This window comes from Myodes glareolus, chromosome 1 (genome assembly GCF_982192425.1).
Source record: "Myodes glareolus chromosome 1, mMyoGla1.1, whole genome shotgun sequence".
NCBI lineage: Eukaryota > Metazoa > Chordata > Mammalia > Rodentia > Cricetidae > Myodes > Myodes glareolus.
The window spans coordinates 44828708-44855432 of record NC_142026.1 but is presented as its reverse complement, the minus strand read 5'-3'; the positions used below and the strand labels follow the sequence as shown (position 1 = coordinate 44855432).

Below are 26725 nucleotides of genomic sequence, written 5' to 3'. Positions count from 1 at the left end.
CTGGTTTTCCATTTCTCCCGCAGTTGTGCAGCATGCCTCAGAGAACAGAGACCCATGGTGTCTCAACTCTGTTTGTAGCTTCTCCTGAGTGATCTGAGATACAAAGTGATTTCGGGAGATGCCTGGCTGACTCCTCTCCAACTGCTTCATGACTTTTCATTCTCTAGAACTGTGGCAATACAGTAGACACCAACTATACACAGATACAAAAATCAAAATATCAATGAATTGAAGACTTAGGTCTCGAAAACCTGGTCATGTTTAAATTGCTCAGCAGCTGCTCATGCACACGTATTACCATTACCATGGCTTTTAGTGTCTGCTTCTTGGGGGATTTAAGCTGAATTGACATAGGTGAGACTTGTCTGCTATGAGGTCTTTGGCAATTGGGTCAAACTTACAATTCTGCTTCCTATAGGGATAACCTTCCCCAAAGAACAATTTGATGGTAGTCTAGAGAAGACAAACTAGTCCTAGGAGAGCTCCTTCAAGTTGTGTAAACTCTGCATCCTAGTTTCTAACTGCTGCTGTGACGAATTGTCACTCACTTAGCTTAAAGTGCACAACTTTATCATTCCACTGTTGTCTAGATACCTGTCTGTCCCAGGTCTTTCTAGGTAAAGTCAGGGTGTGGTCTGAGTTGGTTTGCTTTGTGAAAGCTCAACGAGAGTCTGCGTGTTTTGCTTCTTCAGGTATTGACAGAATTAAGCCCTTTGGGGATGTAAGTTTTCATCCTTACTTTTTCATGGCTGTCAGCCAAGGGCCATGCCTTTCCCAGCATTGAATCCCTTGCACAGAGTCCCAACCCTCCATTTCCAGTTCCTGGGCAAGGCAGGCTGCGCCGCTCTTATGATTCAGATGCTGCTGTAACTTCGATCACATCTCTCTGAAGCCAGAGAAGATTCTCCACTTAGAAGAAGTTCACCAATTAGATTGGACCTGGTTGAATAATCTGGCTCCATTTCTCCATTTTAGGACAGTCTCTCTGATGGCATCTGTGAAGTTATTCTTGCCTTATAAGGTGGCAGAGTAAGGCATGCGTATATACACACGTTTTCATGTTAGTTCTTTTGTTTGTTACTAAGCAAAAATTTTGAAATCGTACCTTATTTGAAGTGGGTAATCAACATCCTGCCACCTTTATGTAAATCTTATTAATTTACCTTCAGAGACTGTACATCAGGGAAAACTGGGAATAATCAAAATGAATGAGAGAAATGAGGAAATCGAGTTGGCATGGTACAATAAAACGTGTGACTCTGTTCCAGTTCAGAGAGTACTCAGAGTATTGTCAGGACACCTCTGAGTTGATTATGTGAATTTCATAGTGTAAAATGAGAGAACTTGTACAAAAGTGATGTTTGAGTTTTGAAGATAAACACTGAAATGTGTGAAGATAAACATTGCATGAAGTTACCAGCTGTAGGCACTTGCTGTGAAGTGTTCAGCAGCTTCTCTACTTATTACACAACAGGTTGCTAGTTCTTCATTTTAGTGGTGCTTCAGTAAAATCTTTTTAATGTTTTGCCTATTTATATATACATCATAGATTTCAGTGCTTATTTAAAGTATTCTCTGTAAAATCCTTTGATATTTAATTAAAGGCTAGACTATCTGACATACAGCAGAGGTGCTACTCCTACTGCATGAGAAATGATAGCATAATTTTTGAGAATTAACTTGGCACTCATTTTTTTATCTTTCATTTTATTTATGCCATTAGCTAAGAAACCTTTCCAGTTTGGACCTCCGTCATATCACTGAACTGGACAATGAAACTGTGATGGAAATCGTCAAGAGGTGCAAAAATCTTAGCTCTCTGAACCTCTGTCTGAACTGGATCATTAATGACAGGTAACTATTGGAACATCTAGACATGTGTCCGGAGGAAAGCCGGGCAGATATGCGTATCACTGTAACAAGACATGGCAGTATCATGTATAGTGGCATGCAGCTATACCTCTGAATTGCTACGCTAGAGTGTGGAGGAAGATCTAGACGCATACCTTGATGCATTCGTTGCAGCCAGGTTTTTATGTGCTTCAGCACTGGCGTGTTTGGACAGAAACAACAGTGGTTGTGTTAACTCTTTATTGTTATTCACGAAGCATATATTGTTTGTCTTTTTTAAGGTCTTGAGAGTTTTGTGTTGTTTGTTATGGTTTACCTTACCCATGATTTTGAGGAATTACCTCAAATATTTGAGCTTTTGACCTCTTCTTAATGATGATGATTGTATTTCTTACAACTTACATTTTTTCCCTCCCTCCCTCCCTCCCTCCCTCCCTCCCTCCCTCCCTCCCTCCCTCCCTCCCTCCTTCCTTCTCTCCCTCCCTCCCTTACTTTCTTTCCTTCTTGGTTTTCTTTTCTTTTCTTTTCTTTTCTTTGTTTGTTTCTTTTTTCTAGACAGGGTTTCTCTCTGTTTAGTAACCTTTGCTGTCCTGGAACTCAATTTGTAGTTGAAACTGGCCTCAAACTCACAGAGATCCCTCTGCCTCCCGAGTGCTGGGATTAAAGGTGTGCTCCACTATCACCTGGCTTGCAATTTACATTTCTTATAAATGTTAGTTGTTTTAAATTGAATCATGTGATTAGCAATTTAATAAATAATATACAATCTGTAAAATGGGAAATCTTTTCTTTTAAATAACTGTAAGCCTGTTTTTCTCATAAATATCACATTGATAAAGCATACCTCTTGCAAGTACACTTTGATAATGCAGACAAATGTGTGATGGCCCCACCCATGCTGAAGAGGCAGGCGTGTGAGGACAGGCATGAGACTGGAGCCTGGTCTCACCACCCACCAGCTTTTCAGAACAGATGGGATTTTGTTGTTGTTGTTTTGGTTTTGTTTTGTTGTTGAGACATAAATCTTTGTGTAGCAAGATAGGCCATTACAGAAAATTTGCTTTCAGAATAAAACATTCTGTTCCATCTAAAATTAGTGACTATTTATTTAGAAATGTTTTACAATTTGGAGAATAATGTCTCGTTTAATCTAATAATGCCTTAAAACTAAGACTTTTCTGTAGTTGTTTTTTCTTTGCTCTTTTGGCTCTTTGTTCTTTGCTCTTTGGGGACCCAGCACCCAGTTGTTTACAAATTCCCAGCCTTAACTTGACTTATTTCTAGCCAGCTTTCCTTGAATTATCCTGTCTACTTTTTGCTTCTGGACTTTTACCTTTTTCTATTTCTGTATTTCTTTCGCTACTTCCTACTCTGTGGCTTTTTTGTGTAGTTGGGTGACTGGCCGCAGGAGCCTTTCTTTCTTTCTCCTCCTTTTTTTTTTTGCTCCTAGATCTTCTCCCAGATTTCTCCTCTTATTTATTCTCTCTGCCTGCCAGCCCTGCCTATCCTTTCTCCTGACTTGTTATTGGCTATTAAGCTCTTTATTTGATCAATCAAATGTTCTAGACAGACAAAGTAACACAGCTTCTGAGAGTTAAACAAATGCAACATAAAAAAATGCAACACGTTTTTGCATCATTAAACAAATGTTCCACAGCATAAACAAATGTAACACAGATTAAGATAATATTCTACAACACTCTCTATCCTCTTATTTTTCCAATTTCTTTTTATCCTTTAAAAATAAAGGATTTTTTAATCCTTTACAAAAAGATTCCATTTTCCCAATTATAGCAATTTACAATAGTTTTAGATTGCCCTAAATTATTCTTTTAAGTTATATGATAATCTTCATGTGATTTTTTTAATAAAATTTTTCTAGTAATTTTTCTATCATTTATTTGTTATTTAAAAGTTTTTGCTGATACATAAAAGTTACAATTAATTATATTTATTGGGTCTTCTGTAAAGCTTTAGTGTATATTTAAATGATGTAATGTTTAAATAAGGGTCAGTAAATCTGTCTCCTAAAGCATTTATCATTTTTTTTTAAAAAGGCAAAACTGCAACAGTCACACTCTATTCTTCTTGCCATTTAAAAATACCACAGCACAGTATTGCTGTCTACCATCAGAGCCTTGAGCATCTGACTTCTGTGTAATTTATGGCCAGCTACTTTGTTTCTCTTAATTTCTAGAAGGCAAGTTTTTGCATTTTCCTCTAATGATGGAGAGCATGCAACCCTTGTCTTTCTTGCTTGGCTTACTTTACGTAACATGATGTCCAGTTCTATCCATGTTGTCCTATGACAGGATTTCAAAGGCAAAGTGAGTTTCATTCCAGTTCCTTCTCTATGAGAGGTCACTAACCTATGTCAGTATACTGGTTAAGTAGTCTATCACTGACTAATATCCCCAGCCCTTTTTGTGGGCAATATGGGGTAGGACAAGGGAGTGATTAGTATATCATTGTAAAAATGTACTGTTTTTTAAAAGCTTAAATTTTTTTTCTGTTCATGGGTTGATGGATACAGAGATTGCTTCCTTTCTTGAGTATAACAAACATGTTTAGCACAGATGCACTTTTCTTCCCTGGCTTCATTGGGCGAGTGTCCAGCAGTGCATTCATGGGAGTCTGTGGTCACCCCATTTGTAGGCTAGTCAGGAGCACTATACTGCTTGCCCTAATTGGTGTAATTATACTTCCACTATCCATGCACAGAGGTCCTCTGTCTTCTGCGATTTTGACAGAGATTATCTTTTCACTTTCTTTTTTCTTAGTAGTCCTTCTTACTAAGTGGGTAACTTAGAGGGGTTATTTTGCTTCCCACTGAAGGAGAACTCCCAGTCCTGCTCACTGCAAAGATTACAGGCGTAGCTCACGATGTCTAGTTCTGTCTGAGACTGACAGTTAGTGAGGCTTAACCAGTTTAACTGCCCTTCATGTGTCTATAAAAAGGTCTATTGCCCATTTTTAAAACCAGGCCATTTGAGTTTTGCTGTTGAGTTAAGTGTACTTGGGTTCCTTCCCTATTGTGACATACAGTTTTTGAGTGCTTTCTCCAAGTCTATGAATTTCCTTTCACTCTGATGTTTCCTTTGCTGTGTGAAAGACTTCAGTTTGACGTAATCTTCTTGGTCACTTTTTGCTTGTGTTTCCTGAACTTTTGGAGTCTACCCAAACATCTCCCTAGTGCAGCATCATAAAGCCCCGTTTAAATTTTCTTATTGCTGTTTCACAGGTTTGTTTTTTCCCCCTTTTACATCTTTATGTAGTCAAATTTCTCCTAAAAAGGTACTGATTTTTTTTTCAAATTTTCTTTAAAAATCTAATGGCCTTTTAAATAATTATAAAGAGTGAAAAAATTTTAAATGCATTTGTTGTTTCTGATAATATTTACAAAATAGGCTGAATATTTAAAGAAAATCGAGTGATATCAATTTAAAAGTTAAAGTGTCTCCACTATCAATATTCTAATTTGCAGACAATTTATTAACAACATACTTTATAATAACTTTTCATGACAAGTAATTAAATATATAGACATCTTGTGTTTCTATCTCTTTAATATTTTGAGAAGTTTCTTAGAAATATAATGAATTAAAAGAAAGAGCAGTCATTCTGCAGCAATGTGATTCTTCCACAGTTTTCTGTACACATGACTGAGGCGTCATAAATCAAGAGAATCAGTAATCAGAGAATGCTGTAACTCATAAATATTATGAAATCTGTGAATGAAATGTGAATTATCTGCTAAGTGAACACTACATAGGTTTGCTCAGGGATCTTAACCTTCTAGCTCTTCAAACATTTTGCCCAAACTGGGGGGCTTATATGGGAAAATAAGCAGCCTTTAATCCGCCTTTTCTTCTTTTGTCAGGCTTTATGGGCACAACTTCTTGCTCCCCATTTCTCTTTTTTTCTTATCTGTAATGGTTATTTAGTGTTTGATTCTAAATATAATAAGTACCATGGAGATTTATTTCCATGGAATGAAAGTGTATTTTTATGTTTTTAATGGAAAAGTTTGGATTAATTGAGAAAACATGCATTTTAATGAGCCGAGCAGTAGAGTTATAAGGATCAGACTCTTTTAGTTTTAATTACACTACTTGCATTTATCCTGTGTACTGTAATAGAAGTTTCAGACATTAAAACCCACTTTGCAATATCATCTAAATTACTCATCTCATTGTTCTTGCCATACTGTATTACTAAGCTAAGTAATATTTGTAATTATATTGGTATAAATCTAGGACTTCCCATCAGACTTAATTATGATTTCAGCACTTAGCTAATGTGGGGTAGTAACCTTTCATAGAGAGCACTGGAATGCACTAATGCATTTAGCCTATCAATTAGCTTCTGTTTTACATTTGTTCATTCTTACTATCCTGTAGTAAATCAGGAAGCAGTCTCAAAAATGGGGCACTGAGCTTGTACTGTTGTAAGTGTCATCCATCTCTTTATGTGATATAAAACTTCACATTAATAATGAGTTCGATAAGGATAGAGTGGAAGAATGTAACTTTTATTGCACAGGTAATTGATAGATATTTTACATGCATTCTCATTTGAGCCTTTCAACATCTTTCATTCAGGGAAAGGCCAAGTTATTCCTATTAAATTTAGATCATCTGTTGGATTTTTTTTTTGCTTTTAGATGAATGTGTTTTCTATAATTGTTACTATGAAAACTGTGAGGACAAACAAGAAAATGTTAATGGATCATCAGTTTTCTATTTTATAGATGGAATTAATCAATTATTAATATATGGAAATTCTTATATTTATGTTTTTTTGGTAAGAACTCATTATTTTCTTTGGTTTAGAACAGTAGTTCTCAAACTGTGAGTCATTACCCATTTGGGGATCACATATCAGTTATCCCGAATATCAAATATTCACAATTCATAACAGTAAATTTCAGTTATCAAGTAACAACAAAATAATGCAATGATTAGGGTCACTACTGCTTGAAGAACTGTGTTAAAAAGGGCTATAGCATTAGAAAGGTTGAGAATCACTGCTCTAGAGCCTTAGATATTATTTATATATTTCTATATGAAAACCCTGTTGCTATTTCAAGGCAGTTCTGGGTAATAAACTTAAGTGGTCTTAGTTTTTCTACATTTAAAGTTCTTGTCTGAGACTTTTTAAAAAAATAGCTAAACATTTAAAATTGTATAGTGATTAAATACTGTTCTTGTATTGATCATTGTATCTGGTTGCTTTTTGTTGTTTGTTGTTTGGTTGGATTTTTGTGGTAGTAGAATTAAATCTGGAGTTTCACAGGTGCTGCACTAAAGTCTTGCCGCTGAGCCACATCCCAGCACTTACAGTTAAGCATTTTGTAGTCTTGAAACCGATCTGTGCAACTAAGACTTGATGTTCTCTTTCTTTGCTGTTCCCTAAAAGCACTTTTTGCTTTGAACATATTGCACAGCATGATATTTCCTAGAAGTCAGAAGGATGGTCGAGTAGTTGTTTGACATTTATCATTGCTGTTAAATACGAATACAATTCAGGTGTTCTATGAAAAGAGAATATGAACTACTTGTATCTGTGATTTAAAGTAAACTCCTGGTTATTATGTCTTCTCTATTCTTTCTGAATCCAAGCTCATTGAAATAAATATCTGTATTTGATATAAATATTTTGTTATTTTACATTCAGTTCGGTCTTTCCGGTTTTTTTTGTGTGTAATTGGTGCATAATCCAAAAGCTGCATATTAAGGTATAAAAGGGTAATATATAAAAAATTGAATGGTTATGAGCTTCTTCGTAGCAGTATGATTATAATAGTTTGTAGATGGAAGTTTCTGTCTTGCACCTGCTCAGTCCCAAAGAGATACACAGAGGCTTATATGAATTATAAACTGTTTAGCCTTTTAGCTCAGGCTTATTATTAACTAACTCTTAAAACTTAAATTAACCGATAATTCTTGTCTATGTTTAACCATGTGGCTTGGTACCTTTTCTCAGTTAGGCATTCTCATCTTGCTTCCTCTGCATCTGGCTGGTGAGTGTGTCTCTGCCTTTCTTCTTCTCAGAATTCTCCTAATCTGGTTGCTCTGCCTATACTTTCTGCCTGGTTTCTAGCCAGTCAGTCTTTTATTAAACCAATATGAATGACAAATCTTTACAGTGTACAAGAATATTAAAAGGAATTGCCTTGATTTAAATATTTAATGTCAAAAATGTAATTTTTCTATTTTAAATATTTAACAGTGGTCCTAAAAAAAACATTAGTTTCATTCTTGTGATCTGTATCTACATTATCAAATGACCTTTTGATTGGCAGTCCACTGTTTTGCTGATGAAAACAGTGTAAAGTAATACTATGAGAGAAATTAAAAATTGTCTGGTAGCCACTAGTAATGTTACAAAGACATAGCAAAGCCAGGCTCTACCTTTGTGATAACAGATTACTCTCAATTGGGTAGCATATCATGAAAGGAGGTTTATGTAGTTTATGGTTTTGGAGGTCAAAAGTCCAATGGAGAATGGTACATGTGCCTGACTTTGGGTGAGGTTCTCTAAATGGATGCCTAATAAAGGCAGAAACAGATCACATCATAGGCCAGGAAGTCAGAGAAAGATTGGATGCCAGACAAGAACTAGCATGAACCTTAAGGGTCCACTGGTTCAACATAGGCACACCAAGAACTCAGCTGCTAACATGGATGACATTCTCAGTCATACTCAAACCTTAGCAGTGGTTGCTGAAGCAAATTATCATTGCCATAACTTGTTGGGCTAGTCTTATATTTCCATAAAAGGCTTTACTCTAAAATATGGAGATTTTTTTGTATCTTCTCTCTTATGTCTACTTTCTATGTGGTACACAGTAAGGTTTTTGTTTTGTTTCTTTAACTAAGATAATTTACATGAAAATTCTGAACTCTAGTCTTCCCTTGTAAAAGTTTTGGATTAGCCTATATTTTTATCAGCAATGTCTTCAGGGTGAGAATGGTCTGTTGATCAGTTTCTTCTCCAGCAGACACATGTCTTTCGCCTAGCCATCTTAGAAACTGATTTATCAAACTATAGAATGTCGAGGCCAGTGGGATGACTCAGTGGTTCAGAATATTTCTTGTTTTTCTAGGGATCCTGAGTTTGGTTCTCAACTACTTGTAGTTCCAGCTTCAGAGGATCCAGTGTCTTGTGGGCACCTGCCCAAATGTAGTGCATATTTACATAGACAGAGATACACATACACTTAAAAGATATTATTTAACTTTATAGATTCTTATACATTGAATCAAATAGTTCTTTGAAATTCTATCCTAATAAATACATTGACAGTTAATAGAGCTAATTGTTTTGCCTTGTTTAGTTCTTCCTTGTTATTGCTGTCATTTCTGACATCAGGGCTTTGCCCAACAAGTGGAAGACACAGAGGAAGACCCAATTCAGCTTTAATAGGTGAATCTTTTGTTTCATTAGCAGACTTCAAATTTTGGATGTAAGCAGGGCTATTATAAAACTATTTATTGGATTGTTGGCACAACCGAACTACTCTTCTAAACTATTTCCAGCTTCAAGGCTATGAGTTACTTAGTTATTTTGGTGCTGGGATTAATCTCATTGTCTAATGCATTCTGGGCATGTGCTCTACCACTGAGCTACATCCTTTATTTACAGCCATTTTAGGTGGATTTTTGTTTGTTTGCTTGTTTGTTTTAGAGAAATAATAGGTATTGCTTAGACTTGATTCATGGTTCCTTTCCCATTAGCATTAAGTTCTAGCTCTCTCTTTTTCTCTTCTCTCTCTTTTCTTCTCTCTCTATTCTACAGAAAAGAACAAATCCCTTTGTAGTGCTTCTGAGTTTATGTGACTTAAAATTGTAGATTGACAGATGCAGCAGTACTCCTCTCAGTGAGGCTGACAGCACCCAGCTCATGGAAAACTCAATGAGCTTTTATATAAAGATTTTTCTAACTCCCTTGATCATCTCTGGATGTTTATTCTGTTTCTTCTTTCAAATTTCCGTTGATTCAATGAAAAGCAGTGATATTTAGAATTAAAGTTCAGAGAGGATTTGAGCAGGTGTTGGTGATATAAAATATTTGCTGAGTGCCCATTGTGTTTTATTTCCAAGAATTGTTTTGTGAACATATGCCATATATTGTATTTATAAGTGCTCAAGGACTGAGGGGATAATCTACGATCTTCCAGTGAATGTCATGTCACAGTGGACTTAGACTTTTATTTCATTTCAATCCCCTAATATTACTTAATTCTCATAGAACCTGAGGTTTAAAGGTTGCCCAAGGGGGCAGACCTAGCAAGCATAGTTGAATTTGAGCTTGAGACTATTTTACTTTCTGTATGGAGGGGGGAGGACCTTGGACTTCTCACGGGGCAGGGAACCCTGACTGCTCTTAGGACTAGAGAGGGAGGGGGAGGTGGGAAGGTGGAAGGGAAAAGGGGGGCGGGGAGGAGTTGAAAATTTTAATAAATAAATATATTAAAAATGTGATAGGAAGTGATTAAAAAGATTGGTATCTCTACCACTATCCCCTACATGCATGTATATGCATGTATATGCATGTATGTACATATGCACATAGCCACACAAACACATACATTATATATACACACAATAGAGTAAAAACAGTTCACATGTAAAAAAAAAAGAAAGAAAGTTATTTATTTATGTGTGTGTGTGCATGAGCACATGCAGGCAAGTATAGAGACCAAAGGTTGATATTTGATAGTTTCCTTACTTGCTTCTTCAACTTCTTTTTTGAGATGGGGGGCTCTCATTGAACTTTAGCTTACTGTTTTTGCTAGACTGCCTGGCCATGGCCCCTGGTGTTCTTCTGCCTCTGTCTCTCAGAATTGGGTTACAGGCACTGCCATGCTATGCTCTTTAGACAGTGGTAGGTGGGGGTCTAAACTCAGGTCTTCATGGTCACACGACAAGCATTTGAGTCACCAGTCTACCTCCCTGCCCATAGAAGGGTAGTTGTAGTTAACCGTCATGAATTTTTCTGAATGTGCGACTGTAATACAGTTTCTTGTTTTATGTTTTAAGCTATAGAAGAAAGGCTAAATATACAAAATAGGCATTTAGTCTGTGAAGTTTATCCTACTTTTTTAGGGGGGGTATGTGCTGGATATTGAAGTCATGACTTTACTCATAATAAATATGCACTTTGTCACTAACTACTGAACCGCAGCCCAGATTTGTGGCATACAAAATGTTTTCCATGTTAAGAAATCAGTTTATGATCATATCATGGAAAGAGCAGGAATGATACACTTTGAATGATGATAATGAAGTACTATTATTTGGCTCATGATTTGGTGGTTTCCTACATCATGCCTGTTTTTCAATTCTAACAATGAAGAAAACCTTGGTTTATTCGTGAAAGTGATAGTTTGTTGGTTCCTCAGATGACTTCTCCACTTTTCCCACCCCCATGTCTCCTAGGAATGGCCTTATTCTTAGTCACTCAAACTTGAAGTTGTAATTAAAATAACTCACTGTTGTCAAAATCTAAAGTGTATGATAAATGAAGCCCAGTAAATAGTGAAAATATGGGCAAGGTGATTAAATCTGACAATTTCCCTGTAAAAGACTTGAGATGATAAATATCTCCTGTGATTAGTTATTAATGTAGTGCAGGGGATTTTCCTTCATCCTAAAATGTTTTATGAACAGTGGCATGAAGAAATACTTTCGAAGATAGGTACGCACATGTTTAACCAGAGAGGAAATTGGTGTAACTTGATTGGTAATAATTAAAAATGGCAGACCTGACACTGTGCGTGCCTGGGCTATTTTCTGTATGACAGTCCTTTCAGAAATTAAGAAAGGTAGGTGTTTCCTGAAGACATGAAAGTGACAGAATACTTCGGCTTGAACCTTTTCCTGCATGAAAAATGGAGAAGTTTCATGCATACCGTTCCTCACCTGATAAAATATTTTATTTAAGACAGTGTGAACTGTCTTCATGTACTGAAGTTAAAAAAAGAGAGAGAAAACTCATTACATTAACAATTATAGTTGTACGGGTACTAATAATTTCTCTTAAAATGATCAAGAATGCTTTTTGTAGTTAAAACAAGGTGGAGTGACACCAAAAAGCCCCAACACGACATTCCTGTCCTTTAGGATACAGAGAACATTCCGTTTGGTGGCCTCAGCTGTGTGGCTTGTGCTGTTTTGTTGATGACTTCCTCTGGGTAAGGAAGTCAGTCATCTTCCTCATTCTTGGGCCTCTGGCTTCATCTTCCACCACCTTTACATTGTACACTGCTCAGAGAAGTGATTTATTCATGTGTGTTAAGAGAATTATGAACATTGATTTTAGCTTAGGTTGAATTAATGTACTTTCAAGTTTGGCTCAAAGTTTGTAAACACTGAGGTAATTGGTTCCTCTGTCCCCTTCCTTCCATACTTAGTGAGTAAAATTGATCCCGAAATGATTTAATGTTACTGTCTAAATACAGATGGAGTTTAGTGTTTCATGCTATTATTTGGAAGTCATATTCTCTCTTGTATTCAAAAGAGTTTTAGTGTGCAGTTATTGAGGGTTAGCTTTTTTTATTTGGGGGATTTTTTTTATGTGAGGAACCATTAACTCATTTGTATTTTGTGTATGGTGGTAGCCAGTATTAACTGAGAAAAGAGCAAGAAAGGTAGCTGCAGTTGTCTCTCTGCTTCTTGGTGAGAACAGCATGGCTGTACAAGGGGAAAGTCTGCATTTTCTCTTGCTCTGCTTGTGCTGCTCTCCGATGCATATTTAATATTTGGTTAATTGCTAATATGTATCTAAACATACTGATTAAGGCCAGGCTCACATTGCAGCACTTATCATCAGAGCATCAGGATGTGAAAGCAGTGGCAGGATCGTCAAGGCCAACAAGCACGCCTGCTGCATGGCACATCAGCAGAGCAATTAATTCAGGCTAATTGCTTTTCTGTTTGTTCAAGGTGCACTTTGGAACTGTCTTTGAGATCCAGAATATGAGAAGAGTAAGTGAGATAATTTAAATATGTTAGACTAGTTACTATTTTCTGCTAACTATGTAGTTTACCTACCAGGCTGTAAGACTTTGAAGGTTATTTTAGACACATACACAGCTTTTACAGTCATTTGAGAAGTAAATCACCTGTTCCTGGACTGTGGCACTGGCATATTGTTAACCCTGAATAATCACTAGAATTGTCTGATTTCTGGAAATAATGCTGAACTGCTTTGGAAGAGAAAGCTAGCTATAAAAGGTGACTTGGTTAGTGGCATTTCCTCTGGATGAGCATTATTTGGCCTCTTATAACATAATAAAAACATTAAAGTGCCTTAAATATTAGATCAGTGCATCCATATCAATGAGATGCTCCTCGTTACCGAGTGCTATCATCTTGCCAGCACCAGTCTGTCTGAAATTCCGTGCTTCTTATGCATCCAACTGCGTCTCTGTGCAGCATGCTGTAACAGATCCTCAGCCGAAAATAGCTACAGTTCTAGGAACCGGCTCCTCATTGGGAATGGTAGGGATGCCATTAGTGGGCCTTAGCTCTTCCTCAGACTGCTTCTTGGTTCACCATATTGTGAAGCAGCAAGTAGCGATTTCCTTTCTCTCCTCCCATAAGGAAAGGTTCTGGTTATGTAGTGTGTTCAGTGGCATATTTTACCCTTTGAAATTGTCCAGAGCAGACATACCACAGTGCACTATGGCTGTAAAAATAAGTATTTTAGAGACAAACATGTTCAAGGAAGTCTAGGTAGCAATTTTCATTTTGTGGCATTCTGTGACACTCTTGGGTATTTCAGAAATATATTCAGTGAAATGAGAGAAATTGAGAATTCATGGAATAAGGTAAAGTTTCATCTTTTTAATCAAACATTTATTAGTAGACAACAAAAATTAGTGTAATAATTTTGAACTCTTCATAATTCAGTATGACTGGATTTCCAGGTCAGCCAGTTAATTACAATATAAATGAAAAATTTCTCCACAGGTTATCTTACAAATGAAAAGTAGTATATTTAATTTTTACAATGGTATGTTTTCCTTCTTTTATGAAATTTGTAATTTGTTGAAGTGCTGTATATATAACCTGGATTTCTCCTGTTGATGCTATTTATTGTAGATTGTTCAATTTGAACGCTTGCTTCTTAAATGTAAAAATATCAGGAGTGCGGGGAGAGATGGTTCAGGGGTTAAAAGCACATGCTGCTCTTCCAGAGAGCCCAGATTTGATTCTCAGCACCCATGTGGCAGTTTATAACCATCTGTAGCTGCAGTTCCAGATCTGATGCTTTTTTCTGGCATCCTCAGGCAGCAGACACACACATAGTGCACAGACATATGTCAGGTAAAGTACCCACCCATACACATAAAAAAGGGGAACTATCAAAACACGAACATATTATTCACTAGATTAAACATAAAAGATTGAAGACTTTTATGACCTGAAAGGACCCGTTACCTCCAAAACCAGCCAACCCAACGGTAGTATCAGCCATTGGTGCTGGATGTGGCTCATGCTTTGAAACTCCTTGGTGTAGCAGCCAAGTAGTGTAACTCCATATGGCAGAAGATGAACGTTAGCACTTGCATTTCCTCTTCAGAATGAAACCCTGCAGTCACTGAGCACCAGAAGCCAGAGAGGAATAATCCAGGAAGAGCTATTAAAGCTCACCTGGATTCTTCAAACTTTTACCCCAGACTCTTGCCACCTGTATGTGCACTTTGAAGTACAATGTGACAGGACCTGTTTCCCCATTAAGAAGTAGAATGCATGTCTTTACCATTTTATGATTTGTACCGATTACAGTGGAACTTACGTTGTGGGGCTTTCAGAATTTGATTCGTAGAATTCTTAGAAGTTCTGTGCTCACCTCTTTGGAACCCTGCAATTAACATGTGTGTAGCAAAGACCAGAGATTTTCAACCTATGGGTCAGATATCCTACATATCAGATCTTTACACCATGATTCATAACAGTCGCTAAATGACAGTTATGAAGTAGCAATGAAAATAATTCTATAGTTGGGCGTCACCACAATTTGAGGAAATATATTAAAGGGTCACAGCATTAGGAAGGTTGAAAACCACTGGCATAGACCACTTTCTCTGATCATGAGAGACCTCATTAAGAAGGACGACTATCCGACATTTATAGCCAGCTGCCAGCTTGTAACTCAAGCTAAATTAGACAATGTGGTCTCAGCCTTCAGACTCCTGCAGTCTCGTATGGAAAGTGGAAGAATGTCAGATGAGCCCCGTTCAGTTGCCTGACTTGCAGAGTTGAGAACAAATGACAAATTTTATTCAGGCTGCACAGCATATCATGGTAAAGATACTTTCTGGTCGTCCTGTGCCGAAAATTTTGTACTGTGTGAAGAAAGTTTCTACATGTTTATCCCTCATTATCTTTAAGGATCATTGTAAGTCTTTGCTCTTGTAGGTTACAGCCTTGGAACATTTTCTATGTAATTTTTTTTATGATATTGTGGAAATTTAGTTTATTTAGGAAATACTGTTTCCAGGGTTGTTGGTTTTTTCTTTTAAGGTGAAAATTAATTTTCACTAATAAATTACCAATGATTTCAGTATTTTATTGTAGTGCACACATGCACATATAAGAGTACTTTGCTAAAAATGCATTTCTATTTTGAGAATCTTAATTTTGGGCTGGGGAGATGGCTCAGTGGGTAAAAGTAGTTACTGTACAAACAGAAGGACCTGAGCTTGAATCCTCAGAACCCACGAGAAGCTTGGGACAGTAGCGTTAGCATCTGTAATGCCAGCCGTCCTGTGGAAGAGGGAGTGGAGGGCGAATTCTTGGCAGCAGGCTGACCTGGCCTGTGCAGCAGACCCTGCCTCAAACAAAATTGAAAAAAAGAGGCAACATCTGGGGCCATCCTCTGATATCCTGAGGGGTCCTTCCACACATGCATAGCAAATATGTACATACATTTACACACACAAATATACACCATATACACTATTAGTTAATTAGTGAAATGAATAAGTAAATATTCTTTTATTTTGGGACAAGTGTAAAATAGTATTTTTTCTTTTAGTTTTAATTTTTATGGAAATGGATTTGAGTTTCATATATTATCATGTAGATGGCAGCATTGGAATTAATCTGTGGCAAGAATTATGATTCTGACAAAACACCAGACATTTAGCTGGACTCTCAGAAACTGCTTCCTGTTCAATGATTGAACGATTGATTGATTGGTGATCAAATCTAGTGAGCTTATGTTCCAGGTAAAAAGGAAATAAAGAACTACTCGTGTTGGACAGGAAATATAGGATGTTAAACTAAGATGAACAAAATAGTTACTTTGAAGGGTGACCTTTAAGTGCTCTGAAGTCAAAATGGAAGAATTAAAGAGCCGACCTCCAAGATAGAGTAGTGGTGGTTTATGTGTGAGGGAAACAGGTACAATTTCATCCTGACAATATGTTACTCCTGCAGATTTTTTCCTGTAACATTTGTTTCTTTGGCCTTTAGATATTTGTGATATGATTATGTTTGAATAAATCCATATTACCATATAGTTAATATCTTGAATATTGTGATCTTATTAGAACTACAAATGAGAAGCTGTTCATATTTTTAAGACAATGCCCATCATCTTTCGTGTCTAAAATTTCTCTTTCACAACTTTATTCACAGTAAGCAGACCTCATTGTGCTACAGAGAAGCTTCTTGGGGGTTCTCTCTCGGCAGCTGTTCTCCAGTGGTAATAGGAGAAGAATGTGACGTGTCACCAAGCCATCCCTGGTAGAGTTTTAGGCATCCACATAGACTTCCTTGGTACTTATGGTCATCTCTCATTTGTGAAAAATATCCCTGCTTTTAAAAAGGGCGGGGTCACGGCAGCTTCATCATGGCAAGCTCCTATTGTGCGTTGTATGCACATATATTTGGCTTGCAGTTCTGTCCCACTGACAGCATGTTTGTAATTTTAGTGTAAATAATTGTTACTCTATCTTAATGATTTGTCACTGTTGATTTTATACTGTATCTCATGTCTGAGCTGGTTCTGTGTGTTCACTTTAAGAATGTGTGATGGTCCTTATAGAGCTCTCCTTGTGGTGTGTGTTGAGGATACTGTTGAATAATAATTCAAACCCAAGGAACTGATGTGTTAATGCTCATCTTAGCATTGATTTCCCTCACAGTCACTTTTGGAGTGCTGTCCTCAGGGCATTTAGGTGGATCATACTGTTTTAGACTTGGTGTGGACTGTGCTTAACCCTCAGACAGCTTTACACATGTATTATTTTCAAGGTTCTAATAAAACCTTTCTTTAGGATACTCCAGTCATACACAGATAAAAGTTCTAGACTATAAACTACATTTTTTCAGTGATGAGTTGTATTTCAGTGACGACACTGACAAACAGGGTCCCTTTGAATAGAGACCCCAAGACTCAGTGAGGCTTTTTTCCTCTAAATTCTAAAAGAATGAATGGATCTGGTTAGATTTAGGTTCTTTGAAGTGTTGGTACAAGTGAAACTTTCTGAGACTGCACAGTGGGAAAATCAACAACTTTTGACTTTCTCTTTTAAGGGCAGCAATAAGTAATTTTTATTCAATTTCTATTTAATTTTCTGTAACTACTTTTGACATTTGCAAATTATATCACTCATTTTGACATGCAAATGAGTAAATGAATAACTTTGGGATTCAGATGTGAGGAGCCTCTCTTCGGTGCTTAGACATATTACCTCCTCTCCCCCCGTCCCTTTCCCACCTCCTTCCTCCCACCCCTTTCCCAGGAACAACAACAGTCTAATTTCTTAAAGAGTCCTTTTTCCTGAAGACAAGCCTTTGTAAAAACAGCCTTTCTTCTCCGAATTCAGTAAAAAGGCTTTGCTTCTTGGCTGATTTTTTTTTTCCCTCCCTTCAAGCTATGTCTTCTCTTTTTAAAGCTGTATTCTGTTGACTGTTTCTGCTGATGTCCACTGATGACATTTTCTCTGGTGATTTTCTTCCATTAATTTGGATCTTCTCTATCTGTGGAATGGTTTCTTTCATTGTCAGTATGATGACATTTTCATCTGATCCATGACATATTCATTTCAGAAAATCCAGCATTGTAAGGCAGTTTTTGGTCAGTGACATTTTGGCAAACAGTTGCCAGTGGCCACCAGAGAAGGTCACATACACTTGGTACAAGGAAATAGATTACCCAGAAAGTCTTCTCTGAATGCTAATGGACTGAGCGTACAATGGGAGTTGAGGGAGGGGGTCCTTTGTATTTCTATTTCTTTGTTCAGTGTTTCTATATGGGGCCATTCACTGTCTAACCTTGGTAATCTTATTTGAGTTATTTTTAATGACTGGAGTAATGGGAGCCCACCTCAGTGAAATATTTGCAGGCTTAATCATGTTTCAAAGGCACCTTGAGCATGAATCCTTAGTTCATTATGAGAGTGGTACCTTGCATGGCATCGTCCGTCACCAGTGCTTTCTCACCACCCGAGCCTGTGGTCACCTGAAGATGAACAGACATTGAAGGCCTTAAATCACACACTTCATAAAGACACCAGCAGGTTCTTGAATGTTACTTATTACTTAACGTATGGTAACTCTGAATGCTCATAATTATCTTAGGAAGATATGATGACTACAGTATGCTCATTATGTTTCTGTAAACATCTACTTTTTTCTTCAAATTAAATGACCAGAAATGAATTCAATTCATGAATAAAGATTTGCAAACAAGGAATGTTCTTTATATTTTAAGTTTATGTTGACTAAAACCCTTTTATATATAGTTATATAGTTTGTAAAATGTTTTTTTCATGGATTTTTCAGAGGAATATATTTTAATGAATCATGACTTTAAAAATACGCTTTAGTTCTCTACATATACTCATATACACAATTGTGATGAAATTAATAGAACAGTAATGTTCCTTCCAGGAAGCACAATTTTTAACTTCCAATTTGGTTGAGAAAATAACGTAATTAACTGTTTACTCTGCTTCCGTGTAAATTTGAGCTTGGCATATGTCAAGTGTCCTGGGATCTGGACATCAGTGATATTATAGACCAGCTTATTTCTCCATTGTCCAGAAGTGCCTGGCGTGTCTAGTGGGTGGGTTCTGCTAATGCTTTGTCTTCATCTGTCATCAGGGTCCAGTTTGCTAACATATTAAATCATATTCTGACTTCAGAGTGCTTCTTATATATAACCAACAGATCAGCACTTCCCAAAGTAGTTTGAAAATTAGGTTATCTATTCTCAGCCTTTTTTTTTTTTTTTTTTTTTTTTAAAAGAAAAAGACCGCACCATATGCTCTAGACAGGGAGAGCATGGAGAGGTCTTTGAAAGAATTTAAAGCACAGAGGTGTCCCCCTGGGGTGGTGCGGGCATGGTGCTGGCAGGACACAGTGGGCTGCCAGAGGGCAAACTGCTAGAGGTGAGCCTGGCGTATGCTGATTTCCCTTTGCTCTGCTTGCTCTGTCTTTCCTGCCCTGTGGCTTACAGGTTTATTAAAATGCTAATGATGTTTATTCTATTTTTATTGGCAGCTCCACAGATTTGATTATTGATATATCTGAATAACAGTGCAATATAATATCAAAGTCTCCCTTGGCTCTTTCCTGGGGATTTTTGCCAGGAGAAATGGAAGTACCACAATGTCAGATAGATCATACGCTTTTTTAAATCTGTGTAAAGTGAAATGTTGTTAGGGAACTGCTAATTATTTGGAACTGAACTCTTTATGGGACAGCCATATGCCTTACATGAGCCTTAGTGTGCGTCATCATCTCTGTTGGACACTTACTGTGGCTGCAGTGACCAGCATTGGGGGCTCCTTTGCTGTGCCCATTTGCTGGACTTTCCTATGTCAAATCCCACACAACTGAGTGACATGTGAGCAGGTAGACCTCAAGAATAGCCTTGTATGATTGACAGAGGATGAAGCTGTTACTGTATTTCTGCCTACTCCTTCTCAAAATTATCAGTATGGGCGCTTAGAATTGTAAAGAACCTGTGGACAGTCATTCTGTCTATCTCTTTCATTTTGCAGTTCTGAAGCTCAGACTCAAATGTAATTTAGTGGCTCATCATTTTTCTTGCTGCTGGATAGTGCTAAAAATGGAACCTAAGTGCTGTTGTCGTGGGTGCGCCCACCCACCAGGCACACACGAGTGAGCTTGCAAGTTCTACATTCTTCAGCTTCTGCCTTTTCTTATTTTCTGTCCTGAACTAGAATTGACTGTAGCTTCCCTGGATTATGGGATCTTGTGTTTCTTTTTTGCTCTTTGACTGACAAAAGAACCCATACATATTGTAAATACTTTGGAAAGGAATACTAAAACCGTATAGAACACCACTAGAAATTTCCACTGTTGATGCTTCAGAGAGTGTCTTTTCTGATAGTGTACACACTGTATATAATGTACAACAATCTATGTCCAATGCTCATTAATTTGTTTCAGAATCCTTTGTAGGTACACACCTGTGTCATCATTCATATTGGCAAATTTTTAACACATTATATTTAACTCTTTTGTCAATGGTGGGCATTCTAATTATTTCTGGTTTTTAATTCTAGTAGTGGCCATGTGAGGAAACATTGTTAATCCATCTTTGTAAAGTTTAGTCTCTTGACAATTAAATTCTTTAAAAGTGTTCATGTGTCTACAACCTACTTGCTTGCACATCTTGCTTAATTTCTTCAAGGAAAGACAATGCCAGTCCTTTTGCATCCTTACAGAAAAATGTCTGTCTCTATGCCCACACCAGTGTTAGATGCTATTTTGGAGCATTTGAAGTGGGCATCGAGCTGGGAGTGTTGTGCTCTCAGCATGTGTGAGGTCTTAGGGTCAATCTCAGAAACAAAAGACAAAAGGTGTTTCCATTGAGGACCTGGAAGGAGCAGTGAGTGCAGTAAGTCCCTCAGACACATACATGGATTTCCGTTAAGAACGTATAGCACAGCTACTGAAGTAGGGCAGTCTGTATTTGAATCCTAGCTCTGCCTCCTCTTATTTGTTTGTTGTTGGGCAAACTGCTGTCCCTGTGTCTCATTTTCTTACCTGTAAAATGGGACAGCAGTAATCTTTACTTTTTAAAAGATTTATTTATTTTATTTTTGTTTCTTCTGGAATTTTCTTTTTTAATTGAAGATAATTTTTCCATACAATATGATCCAGTTATAGTTTCCCCTTCCTTATCTCCTCCCAGAGTCTCCCCATCTCCCCACCTATCCAACTACACTCCCTCTAGGCATACTACAATCCATCTAACTACAGAGGTTAGGTGTAGAGTAAGTGCCTAGGACAAGGGAAGGATCTCCCAAGCAAGGAGAAATCGATGTATCGTTATAGAAAGAAGACGTCGAGTGGAGGACAACTAGAGACAGGAGGGAAGAAGAGAGGAAAGGAGTTACTATGGGGAAGGATGACTAGGTGCTGTTTGATAGGTCATACGGCAACACACACACACACACACACACACACTGTTATTATAAGAACATACCTTAGCTGGGGACTTCATAAAAATGTTGTTTGTTTAGTTTTGGACCTAAGTTCAAGATTTGGTCTCATTTGTTGAGTTTTTGGTAAGGAACTGCTTGGCTGTATCACAGGAGGTCAGATGAGAGAGGAAAGAAAATACTGTTGATAACTTAGCCCGTTCCTTTGTGTTAGATTATCAATCGAATCTTCTTACCTTCTTTTGTATTCTTTCATTTTCATTGTATAGTATACAGTATACATTGTCACAGTTTCTATATGCCCTTACACACTAAGAACATTTCTAAACAAATGTACTAGATGTTGTGCATATTTTCCCATGTCACCTTTCCCTTCTCATCCTTTGTCTTCCCAGACAGTTTTACCTCTACCTTTGTGCCATAATTTTCAGAATCTGTATACTATCTCACAGAAAAAGCACATAGTATTTTTCTTTATGAGACTGATTTAATTTGCTTAATATGTTTATCTCCAGTTGTGTCCATTTTCTACAAATGAAATAATTTTATTCTTCTTTAAAGCTTAAAGAAAATTCCATGATGTATTTATACCCTGTTTTCTTTATCTGATAGTTATCTGTTGTTAGATCTTTCTATTCTAGCATCAGTGGTCTCCCATTCGGATTTCTGGACAGTTTTTAATGACAGCATGATATATTTTTGTATAACCTAGGTTTTCACATGTTATAGAGTAATTATTCAAAAAGCCTTTCATGTGTGTGATTTTCTTACTCTAACTGATGAAAGATAGTTCTTGGTTGTCACTTAGGTTTTCTGACTTTTAGTGATGAACATGAATTATTATTTAACTACTAGAATTGCTATTATTGTATTTCCTCTTACATATAGAAAAATGAATAAGCTTTTATTATGCTAATGAGAAATAATACTGGATCCTGAGTTGAGTTATCATTACTCAGTGCTATGACCTTCCAAGTACTGCAGTGGGTAGAGAAAAGAGTGACCTCTGCAGAGGTCTAGGGATGTCAGTGGGCAGCAATTAGGGATGCGATAACAGACCTAAGGTTGAGCTTGTGTTAGCCTTTCTTTTCTTATGACATGTTTCTTTCCCAAGGATGTCTTCAGCATGCCACCACTTAGGCACACTCTTGGCTGCTATAAAACCTGCTCCTTTTCCGCCAAGGCCCAGTATTTCCCAGGTGGATGACAGAAAGGCCTGAGTCTGTCTATTTGACTTCTTCTGGCCCAACGCAGGATGGATAGGTCATTAGAGCTCTTGGGGGTCTTTAGAGCTTGGGTGATTTTTCAGGGGTATCTGGAAGCTGCCTCTTCTCTATGGCTTTACCCAAGGCAGGTGTGCTTCTGTGTACCACAGTTAGGAATTTATAGTTATCATTTTTTGATTCATTGAAGTAAAACTTCTCTCCTTTTTCTCTACACCTGTCCAAATACCCGAATTTTTTCTTCTCTAATTTCTAATTAGACAGACTTCTAATTTCTGTCTAGTTTTCTTCTTTAGTTGTAGGAATTGCCTCTGCCTTCAGAATACCAAGGTATTCTGGCCTGTGGTTGGATAGTCAGATTCTCTCTCTCTCTCTCTCTCTCTCTCTCTCTCTCTCACACACACACACACACACACACACACACACACACACACACACATATACACACACATACATACATACATATATTTCTGATTGGCAACTCACTTGGCCCGTTTTATATTCTCAAAGCTAATGATGGGAGCTTATTCCCCTACTTTTTATTTCACAAGCGAAGTATTGCTTTGCCTAATTACTGTGCTGTAGTTAGAGTTATGGTGAAAGGTCAGGGTAGCCATTGCCAATTAAAGTAGGGAGAAGGTACATTTATAACCACTAGGATCCTTTATGTCAAATTAATGCTGTTCATCAGCATGTAACTGTTTCCTAGGATGTGTAAATCTGGTCTTGCTATTACAGTGCTCTTAATCTGCAGCAGACCATTGGTACTGCAATGAGGGTATTGCAGGCCACTCAGATTAGTGAGTGGTGCATTCTTATCACTCTGACTCATCGTCACCTTAGGACTTGGGTTTTGTGGAACTTCTTTGTGGTGGGAATAAGCACACCTAATCACTGGGTCACTCTTTTAGTAGTTATGTGACAAAGTGAAAGGACTTGTTGAGATTTGCAATTTTAAAATGTTTTTATTTTCTTGTAGGTGCACACTAAGAGTCTCATTGCTGTGATGTTTCTCATATGTGAGAAGTTGAAAGTATAAGCTTTTCCTGTCCTGATTAAGAAAGTAATCCCAGAACCTAAGCTGATTTATCATTACTGTCTTTACATTTATAACTTCATGTTTTAACATATGTTTTTCTAAAAAGACATGTATGTAGCATGTTAAGATATAATGGAAAATATAATGTTTTTGTTAGTTTCACTCTATGAAATGTTTGTCTCAATCTATTTTTCCATATAGTATCTTTATTTGTTATTTTATTCCATTTGGGTTGTTGTAACAAAATGCCATATGCTAGGTGTCCTACAAATTTCTTAGAGTTCTGGAGGAAAGTCCATGATTAGAGTGCTGACCAGACTTGAGTCTGTGAGCAACCCCATCCTTGCTGACTGCTGGTATCTCTGCATCCTTGTCCAGTAGAGTGATAGGTAAAGGATCCCCATCCTCATAAGACCATGGGTCCATTCTGTTCTCTGCTTGTATGACCTACAGCTCCCAGATGCTGGTAGAGGATCACAAAATGCAGACCGAAGCAATGCTGAGGTTGATGTTTCATCTTAGTAGGTTCTTAGAAATGTGAATTGTTATCCTCTTACATCATCATTTGCTTTAGTAGTTTCTTTTTACATCAAATTTAATAGTCATTTGAATCAATGAAAAGGGTGTACAGGAGTGTAGGGTTAGTTTGGCCTAAATGGCAGGGACATGAGAATAGACCTTCCACTTGACTGAACACTAGATTTTTCTGTTCAGGATCATTGCTGGTTTTCTTTGGCAGAGGATATGCTGATCTTTATTCTCTGTTAACATCCCGAATCTGAAGTTAATTATTGAAACACGACCACTCATTTGCCAGGCACTGCCCTATTTTCCTGGTCCATGTTCCTTGATTCAGTAAAGTCAGTATACAGACTTTTATGTCTCTATTATCAATAAGACTCTACAGACTACTAAACTCTATAGCTCTGTCTGCTTCTCCCAGTGCTGTCTACATTCAGGAAAGTATAAGACTGATATCAGTTACCAAGGCTTTCTTGTCTCTTTGTCTTAATTCTCTGATCTGTGTATTTTAGACTTGATTGCTCAAAGCTCTTTGTGAATCTGGTGCGCTCTAGTCTTGCTGGTGCTTAGACTCTTCACTGATGACGATGGGAATGATCCCTAACTTTCATTGTGACCTACAGAACCACATGTGGGACTGAATTGCTTAGGACCTTTAGTCCTGTGTACTAAAATCACTGAAATAGTCTTGGGCAGTGCCTGACTGTCACCTCTGTGGTCCTCAACAGACCCAAAAAGCTTGTTTGTGCACACACACACACCTTACTATGTTAGTGCTTTAAATTTGAGTTTTATTGTGGAAATTTAGTATGATTAAAATATTGGAAGACATAAAATTCATATTTGCTTAAGGCCCTCTTTTGTGAGGTTGATTTTCCTCTTTAAAATGGATGTTAAATTTACTTTTATGCATCTAATAACTTTATCTGTATTGCAAATGCCTCAATATTTTCTAATTAGTTGACTATGCTTTCTATATATTTAAATATAATTGTGAATGTTAGCTTCATAATTGGTTTGTTCTCTGAACTTAGATAATTTTGATGATTGTACAGATGATTATCTAGGATTTTAAAGTTAGGAATTCATATCACATCATTTGAAAATATTCTGCTTTGGGGGCTTTGCCTTCTTTTATTTAATATATTTAATTGTATTTTCTAGAACTTTAGGGAATTTTTTCTTAATGCTACTTTGCAATTTTATTACAAACTTTTCCCTTTTTATTTTTTAACCTTTCTTTTAAAGCAGGTATATTAAGTTCAATATAACTGCAGTGATTATTAATGAAAGCTAACTGTCTGTAATTAGGGTCAGAAGGTCTTATGTAGAAATAATTGGTCCATTTGTTCTGTCTAACACTAAGCCTTAACGTACTAAACTGAACTAGGTTTATTTTTTTGTTACGATCACGAATAAATCATTGCTTTCAGAGTTTTTGTCTTTTATCTTCTTTTGCTCAGTAGCCAGTATTAAAACATGGTACTTCTTACATATGAATTTTATTTTGTTTTTAATATGCTTAAACTAGTGATTCATTATTACTTTTAATTACTTTATTTTAAAGAAAAATGAAAACTAAATTTATTCTTCGTCTACTCTTCATAGGCTGTTCTTAACATAAAAAAGAGCAGACATGATTTTTTTTTTCAAGTAAATGTTTTTTTCTCCCCCTGGGTTTTGTATTTTTTCCTGAAAACCAGAGCCTTCATGTAATGACACCTTGCATATTTTCATGACTGGATCTATGTAAGATATATTTAGTTGTCATTTAGAATGTAAAAACATTTCTCATCAGAATTACGGGAGTACCCTTGCAGCCAAACAGATTTACCTATTTGGAATGGAAAAGTCTTTTGAAGAGAAACTTTTCCTCCTTCCAGTGCTCTTTTAAGAAAATGTTTCCCCAGTAATCCTCATGTGAGTGTATATTTCCCCAGTTACCCTCATGTGAGTGTATATTTCCCCAGTTACCCTCATGTGAGTGTATATTTCCCCAGTTACCCTCATGTGAGTGTATATTTCCCCAGTTACCCTCATGTGAGTGTGTATTTCCCCAGTTACCCTCATGTGAGTGTGTATTTCCCCAGTTACCCTCATGTGAGTGTGTATTTCCCCAGTTACCCTCATGTGAGTGTGTATTTCCCCAGTTACCCTCATGTGAGTGTGTATTTCCCCAGTTACCCTCATGTGAGTGTGTATTTCCCCAGTTACCCTCATGTGAGTGTGTATTTCCCCAGTTACCCTCATGTGAGTGTGTATTTCCCCAGTTACCCTCATGTGAGTGTGTATTTCCCCAGTTACCCTCATGTGAGTGTGTATTTCCCCAGTTACCCTCATGTGAGTGTGTATTTCCCCAGTTACCCTCATGTGAGTGTATATTTCCCCAGTTACCCTCATGTGAGTGTATATTTCCCCAGTTACCCTCATGTGAGTGTGTATTTCCCCAGTTACCCTCATGTGAGTGTATATTTCCCCAGTTACCCTCATGTGAGTGTGTATTTCCCCGGTTACCCTCATGTGAGTGTGTATTTCCCCAGTTACCCTCATGTGAGTGTATATTTCCCCAGTTACCCTCATGTGAGTGTGTATTTCCCCAGTTACCCTCATGTGAGTGTGTATTTCCCCAGTTACCCTCATGTGAGTGTGTAT

The 26725-nt window shown here is 37.2% G+C and overlaps 1 protein-coding gene across 4 annotated transcripts in view; it reads left to right on the top strand.

Annotated features, from left to right (window-relative positions):
* The window catches only part of Fbxl17 (F-box and leucine rich repeat protein 17), a 472329-nt gene that overhangs the window by 179279 nt on the left and 266325 nt on the right, over positions 1-26725 (top strand). For 2 of the 4 annotated variants that reach the window (XM_087906001.1, XM_087906004.1), the window contains exon 6: positions 1724-1854. In XM_087906001.1, the coding sequence (XP_087762127.1) occupies positions 1724-1854 (131 nt within the window). Of the gene's footprint in view, positions 1-1723; positions 1855-16505; positions 18564-23491; positions 25508-26725 lie in introns of those variants that run through there. The other 2 variants (XM_087906010.1, XM_087906005.1) reach the window with 2 other exon arrangements.